The sequence below is a fragment of the Acanthisitta chloris genome, unplaced genomic scaffold (genome assembly GCF_000695815.1).
Source record: "Acanthisitta chloris isolate BGI_N310 unplaced genomic scaffold, ASM69581v1 scaffold37274, whole genome shotgun sequence".
Taxonomy (NCBI): domain Eukaryota; kingdom Metazoa; phylum Chordata; class Aves; order Passeriformes; family Acanthisittidae; genus Acanthisitta; species Acanthisitta chloris.
The window spans coordinates 1-7382 of record NW_008670469.1 but is presented as its reverse complement, the minus strand read 5'-3'; the positions used below and the strand labels follow the sequence as shown (position 1 = coordinate 7382).

The 7382-nt window shown below is 48.4% G+C and overlaps 1 protein-coding gene across 1 annotated transcript in view; it reads left to right on the top strand.

Moving 5' to 3' along the window:
* Positions 1-7243, top strand: part of EIF3D (eukaryotic translation initiation factor 3, subunit D) — a gene marked incomplete at its 5' end in the record, with an annotated part of 7351 nt that extends 108 nt beyond the window's left edge. Inside the window, 12 exons of the mRNA XM_009073692.1 lie at positions 342-478; positions 583-668; positions 1203-1275; positions 1424-1539; positions 1753-1885; positions 2908-3055; positions 3307-3437; positions 3891-3976; positions 4195-4324; positions 4801-4943; positions 5752-6032; positions 7184-7243. Of these exons, the coding sequence (XP_009071940.1) occupies positions 342-478; positions 583-668; positions 1203-1275; positions 1424-1539; positions 1753-1885; positions 2908-3055; positions 3307-3437; positions 3891-3976; positions 4195-4324; positions 4801-4943; positions 5752-6032; positions 7184-7197 (1478 nt within the window). The remainder of the gene's footprint in view (positions 1-341; positions 479-582; positions 669-1202; positions 1276-1423; positions 1540-1752; positions 1886-2907; positions 3056-3306; positions 3438-3890; positions 3977-4194; positions 4325-4800; positions 4944-5751; positions 6033-7183) is intronic.
* Between the last annotated feature and the right edge of the window lie 139 nt (positions 7244-7382).

Sequence of the window (7382 nt, the reverse complement as noted above, 5' to 3'; positions counted from 1 at the left end):
TGCTTTCCTGCTTCACACCCACCCTGTGATTACCTGCACACCTCAGCAGGACAGGCGTCTTCATTAGGGAAGGAAGCATGTGCTTCACCCTGGGAGAGCTCCGTGGGGCTCTCCCTGTCCTTGGTGCTTGCGCTGGATTTTTGTACTTCCTCATGGCTGGGGCTTCTCTGGAAGCCTTGGAGGGGGGAGAAAACCTGCGGGTGTAAGGCAGGAGTTCTAATCTAGGCATCAGACTTCAGTGAAGGCAGTTGGAGAAAGTTTGGGGAGAGAAAGGGACAAAGTATCAGAGTTTCTTTTTTTTCTTAGAAGCTTGGTGTCGAGATGCTTTGTTTTCTTTCCAGACAAGTACTCGTCGCAGTTTGGTGGTGGGAGCCAATATGCGTATTTCCACGAGGAGGATGAGACCAGCTTCCAGCTGGTGGACACAGCACGGACGCAGAAAACCGCGTACCAGAGGAATCGCATGCGATTCGCACAGGTAACGTGTTTCAGAGGCAGGCTCGGAGAAGAGCTTCAGCAGCACAGAACTACTCTGTAACTAAAATGGGCTTTTATTTTTACCCCTTTCCTTCATTCCCGCAGAGAAACCTGCGGAGAGACAAGGACCGTCGGAACATGCTGCAGTTCAGCATGCAGACGCTGCCAAAGAGTGCCAAGCAGAAGGAGAGGTGAGGCCACGCGCCAGCGTAGCGAGCTCGGGTTGGAGTGTGTGAACATACTGTTCAGAGTTTTACAGCTTTAAAGCAGCAGTTTTACTGTTCAAAGTAAAACAAAGTTACTATAATGGAACCTGCTGGAGCAAGCAAGAAGCAGCGAAGAATCTCAAGAGTATTTCAAGTCTGATGTGCTGCTGATGGCAGCAGTACTCACCAGTGCAGATTTCACATGTCTGTGTTAAGAATTTAGGAGGGTTTTTGAGTTGTGTTTAAAAAGTAAACATGGCACTCTAAACAGAGAATGTTCTTTCTGAAGACTGTGTTGCAGTCTTTAGATGTGAAACTATGCAAAGTGCTGCTCAGAGCAAAGAACAGACTTCTTAATACCTTGGACATCTTGATCAGCAGATGGTTTGGCAAATGTTTCAGCAGCTCAGTGCCTGAAAGCACTGCTCCTCCAGTGGTCCTTTGGAAGTGTAGGAATGATTGTGGCATATAGGAGTCAAGAGCGTCTCTTCATGGTTTTTCTCACATTTGTCATTTTAGAGATCGTTTGCGCCTACAAAAGAAGTTCCAGAAGCAGTTTGGAGTGAGGCAGAAATGGGACCAAAAGTCACAGGTAAACTGACAAGCTTCGTGCCCCCACCCCACCCCCCCCGGATGGTTTGGTTTCCCTGGCTGCACTCACAGGGCAGCTCCTCTTGCACAAATCCTGATGTGCTGTGTCTCCATTTCTCTCTCTATCTGTCCTGCCTCTGGCCGCACAGCAGAAGCCTCGTGACTCCTCTGTTGAAGTTCGCAGTGACTGGGAGGTGAAGGAGGAGATGGATTTCCCTCGGCTGATGAAAATGCGCTACCTGGAGGTGTCAGAGCCACAGGACATGTGAGTTCCTGAAACAGCTGTTTGCTTGCTTGCTGAAGTGACCGGATTCTTGGAAAGCAGGAGGCCTTGGGGGGTCCTGGTCTGGTCCCAGGGTTCTCATTGAGGTACCCAAAGCAGAGGGAGGTAATGGAACACCGACTTCAGTCCTGCGCGGTTTGTGGGTGCTGTTATCCATAGGGGGGTATCAAGGGGGTTCTTATCTTGCCTCTGCAGAGAGTGCTGTGGGGCCCTAGAGTACTATGACAAAGCCTTTGACCGCATTACAACAAGGAATGAGAAGCTGCTGAGGAGCATTAAGCGTATCTTCCACACCGTCACTACTACGGATGACCCAGTTATCCGAAAGGTTTGTAAAACCCAATAGCATGTTTTTCAGTGTGTGCTGTGGCTGGAAACCTGCTGTCACCATCAGACCAAAGTTAGGGCAGAAAAGTTGCAGATTGCGACGTTTGCGAAAGAAAAGAAGCATTAGCTGGTGTCACTCATTTTCTTAGGTCCAAGGCAGAACTAGATTAATGCAAAGTTAGGAACACTGGCAAAGGAAAAGCTGAGAGTCTGGAGGGGCAAGCAGAGTGGTATGTGAGCTATATTGGGAAGGAAACTTTCTGTCAGAGACCTGGTTCTTGGCTCTGCTTTTGGAGCTGAGGAAGGCTCAGAGATTTCTCTCTTGTGACCTGATTGGCAGGAAATTTTGATAAGTTGATGAAAGGACTGAAACATCTCCCCTGTGAGGACAGGCTGAGGAAGTTGGGGCTGTTCAGCTTGAAAAAGAGAAAGTTGCGTGGAGACCTCATAGCAACCTTTCAGTATCTAAAGGGACTCCAGGGACGCTGGAGAGGGATTCTTTGTTAGGAGCTGCAGTGGTGAGACAAGGGATAATGGATTCGAATTGAAGGAGGTGAAATTTAGGTTAGATATTGGGAAAACGTTCTTTCCTGTGAGGGTGGTAAGACACTGGCTGCCCTAACCCTGGCAGTGTTGAAAGCCAGGTTGGATAAAGCCTTGAGCAACCTGCTCTGGTGGGAGGTGTCCCTACCCAGGGCAGGGGGTTGGGACTAGGTGATCTGTGGGGTCCATTCTAATCCCTAAAATTCTATGATTCTATGAATAAGCAGCCGTGCATTTTCCAAGAGAATTAACATTTTGTAGTAGTTTCTTACTTTATCCTTCTGTGGGTAAGGATGGGCTGGGATTGCTGGGTAGTACCCCACACTTTGTCTAGCAGTCGAGGGTGTACTTGCTGCTCCAGCTTCCTCAGTCAGCATGGGAGAAGAAATAATTATATGGTTTGCTAACACTTCTTGCCCTGGCTGGGGAAGGGGTGTCTGTTCTTGCTGAAACAGTTTTCTTCTCATCCTGTATCCATAGCTGGCCAAGACACAAGGGAATGTGTTTGCCACAGATGCCATCCTGGCCACGCTGATGAGCTGCACTCGCTCCGTCTATTCCTGGGACATCATTGTCCAGAGAGTTGGATCCAAGCTTTTCTTTGACAAGAGGGACAATTCAGATTTTGGTGAGGAAAAGTCCTGAAAGAAATTTCTATTGAAATAGCTAAAGGGTCTAGTTTTCTTTCTTCTTACTTGAGTTTATTCTGTGTCTCAATGTCCAGACTGAGACGCCTGAACAACCTGATTACTGCAGTAGACTTGGCAGCCGTGGGGAGAACTTTAGTATTGACCTGCTCCAGTGTGGGGCTAGAGACTCACTGAAGCTGATGTAGTTACTCCCCCAAATATAACCACTTGTGTCTGGTTTTCTTCACAGACCTCCTGACAGTGAGTGAAACAGCCAATGAACCACCACAGGAAGAGGGCAACTCCTTTAACTCTCCACGCAACCTTGCCATGGAAGCTACCTACATCAATCATAACTTCTCCCAGCAGTGTCTGAGGATGGTAAGGTGGAGCAGTGCTGAGTAGTAGGGTCTGTGTTTCAGAGAGTCTCAAGAAGAGACTTCATTAAGGCTGCTTCAGTACAGCACAGAAGCATTTTAATTGACAGAGTTATGTTACACTGATGTTCTTTTCAGTTTTGAAAGGGTTGGGATTACTTCTGGTGAGCAGTGTGACTGTTGTAGAAAGGTTTTCACCTTTGTTTCACAAAGAAGTCATCCCATTCCCATTGGTGCTGCAACCAGGCTTCCAAGTACACTTACGAAGCTGAAGTGCCAGTAGAAGTGCTGCTTACAGCACAGTGACTAACGTGAACATGAGGCTTCTCATCAGCTATCTTGATGTTTGTCTATATAAGGGAAATCAGCTCCTGTTGCCATAGAAGGATATTTATCCAGTAGAGGAGTGCTGTCTCAGGCTTCTTCTCCTAACATACCCTCCTGTTTTCTTATGCAGGGAAAGGAGAAATACAAGTTTCCCAACCCAAACCCCTTTGTGGAGGATGACATGGATAAAAACGAAGTAGCCTCTGTTGCCTACAGGTATGTTAATACCTCTCTGATGCTTGGGTTTGGGTTTCTCAGCATTATACAGAGGCAAAACAAGTTGGCAGTGGTATTGATAGGAGCTTTAGCATGAGATGGTTTCATGGATGATCTCACAGTGAACAGATAGAGGAGGGAAGGATTTTGCTGAGTGCTTGCATGGATCTGGAAGAGAACAAAGATCAGAAATAACCATCTGGATTGTTTGTTGGCAGGTACCGAAGGTGGAAGCTGGGAGATGATATAGATCTCATTGTCCGCTGTGAGCATGATGGAGTGATGACAGGAGCTAATGGAGAAGTGTCATTCATCAACATCAAAACACTGAACGAGTGGGATTCCAGGGTGAGGAAGAACGGGATCCCAAAGCTAGCTCTAACTGCTTCACTGCTGCCTGACATGCCAGGTACAGCAGGGAAGAAGAGATAAACATCTGGCAGTGTTCCCCGGGTGTTACTTTCCACCAGTGGAGTATAAGCTTGGTGGACAAGCAGTGCTGATGGGATTCTCTCCCAGATGCAAGGTAGCTGGTTTGAACCCTCTTGTCCTCAGCACAGTAGCCAGTCTGTTCCCATGCTTCCCTCATGAATTCCTCCCTCACAAACTGCCCTTCCTAACCAATGCCCCAAATGTTGGGCAATCCCAGCTGTTCACATTTCTCCCTTTCCAGTGCAAGGGCTTTCCCTGTAGGCTGCAGTACACTTTCCCTCACTTGGTACTGTAAGATAACATAAGCAGCTTCCCTATCTGATGGCAAGGTGGCTGCAGAGGTGGCTGCTGCTGGGTTGTCAGGTTGAGCCTGGTTTTGATTCTCCCCTCAGTACTGCAATGGAGTAGACTGGCGCCAGAAGCTGGACTCCCAGAGAGGAGCCGTGATTGCCACGGAGCTGAAAAACAACAGCTACAAGTTAGCTCGCTGGACATGCTGTGCACTGCTGGCTGGGTCAGAGTACCTTAAACTCGGGTAAGGTGGGGTTCTCACACCAAACATCTTTCAGGTGCATTGTCCATGATTAAAATTGGTGTATGCCTAAGTGAAGTATTTATAGAAGTAATCAATCATTAAATCACACAGTATTTGAGTGGCCAACAGAGGAAAGCTTACAGTGAGCACACCAGCCTTGGTGTCAGCTGCTTCCCCTCGGCATCCTGCTGGTGTGCCCCCTCTGTGCCTGACATGAGACCCCCACACACATGAGGGGCAGGTGGCCCCTGTGGCTCTCAGCTTGTTTCCTGAGGCCACCAGCAAGGGATATAAATGCAGTGACTGTGCTGCCTGTTGGGAATCTGATAGCCATCCTCAGTGTCCTGTTACTGAGGAATTGGGTTGGGGGAGGTAAGGACACAGCCCTTTTTTAAGCATTGGCTTAAAATCAGTGGAGTCTGTGCTGTGGGTAACGGAACAGGAGGCATTTGCTAACTCAGTTCTAGTGGTTCTGCAATCCTCAGTTCCACCCTCAGACATGGGATTGATGCTTTTGCATCTGTTTAATTCCAAACCCCCAGCTAATCATGCTATTGCTTAATTTTTATCTGTGGGACTAATTCTTCTTTATCTTTGGTACCGCTCCATCCGATTTGGGGATTTCCAGGTGCTTTACCGATTGACAGTTTGTAGCCAGGAGATCCTCTTAGCTTTCAGTGTTGGAGTATTAGAATTTTTCAGCCCAGAAAACAAAACTAAGATGATCACACTGCCTTTCTTGCTGATGTTCTTCTGCTGTCTGGGCTTAGTCTTCTGATAGCCCTCCGGTTTCTTCTTGGCCCCATAGGTATGTATCCCGTTACCACGTGAAGGACTCTGCCCGCCATGTGATCCTGGGCACACAGCAGTTCAAGCCAAATGAGTTTGCCAGCCAGATTAATCTGAGCATAGAGAATGCCTGGGGCATCCTGCGATGCGTCATCGACATCTGCATGAAGCTGGATGAGGGGAAGTACCTCATCCTCAAGGACCCCAACAAGCAGGTGATCCGGATCTACAGTTTGCCTGATGGCACCTTCAGCTCTGATGAAGATGAAGAGGATGAGGAGGAAGAAGAGGAAGAGGAAGGTTTGTAGCATACTTGGTGATTTGTGCTTTTAAGTGATGCACTGACCTGGATGAAAAGGAGTTGGCATGGTAAAGACCAGAGCTAAAGGACGAGATCTGACCAGTGCAGTGAGAGCAGCGAGGCCAGAGAACATGTGGTCCCAAGGATGGGATTCAGTTGAAAAGGTGTGGGTGACATTGGGAGTACTCAGTTGGAAGCATAAAGAGCAAAATGAGAGTTGGAAATGCAGATGTTGCACCTCTGTACGGATACTGAGCAAGGGCTGATTTTAGCAGGAGTGGGGGAGAGGTTCCAGATCCACAGCACTGACTGGGAAAACGAAGCTTGCTAAGGAGCCCTTCATTCAGTGCCCCCAAGACTTGCAGGAGTGGGTGGGTGCTGATTTCTGTTGGTACTGGGATATTTTTTGACTACAGTTTTAGAAGTGGCAGTGACTATAAGATGACACATTTAAAGCACATGGTGACGGAGCCTGATGGAGGTAACTCCATGAAGTGACTATTGAAGCTGAGCAATTGCTGGCTGGGCAGGATGGGACTTTTATAGGATTGGTGGTGCCCAGTGGTCAACTGCTGTCCTGACTTCACTACCTAAAACCATCTGTGGTCCCTGACATGACATCTGTGTGTGCTCTGCTGACGCTGCAAAAAACATTTATCCTAGAGCTCTTGCTTCTGTGATAGGAAAAATATCTCCCAGCTTGGTTTTTTTTTTTTTAAGAATGTAAACTTAGCCTGTCTGCTCTGGATTTCATTATGGAAATCATGACATAGAATCATGGAATTTTTGGGGTTGAAATGGACCTTACAGATCATCTAGTCCCAACCCCCTGCCCTGGGCAGGGACACCTCCCCACTAGACCAGGTTGCTCAAGGCTTTATCCAGCCTGGCTTTGAACACTGCCAGGATTGGGGAAGTTGCTCAGGAATGTAAATGGTGTAATTCCAAGTTCTGTATGTGTGGTCCTGGCTGATGGGCAGGTTTGTTGAGAAGGGGTGGGGGGGAAGACAGTCAGTCAGAGGTGAGATAAATCTCCCTGACGTGGCAGCCTCGTACACCTTCCTTGTGGCATTTCTTTGACAGAAAGAGTTTACTGTGGGTGTTTGTGTGGTTTTCTGTTCGCTTCATCCCTGTTTCTTTTCCCTTGCAGAGGAAGAGAGCTGAACCCCGCAGCCAGCCCCGAGGGGCTGCAGTTCCCGGGCAGCCCTGGCTGTGCCTGCACTTCGCCCTGGCAGTGCTGCACATCTGTCATAAACGGGGGGAAAGCCGAATAAAGTTCCTTTTGCCGAGTTTCCGGCGCTGCGTGTGTCTGTGTGTCCGCCTCGGGCGCTCCCCGCGGCGCGGGGCGG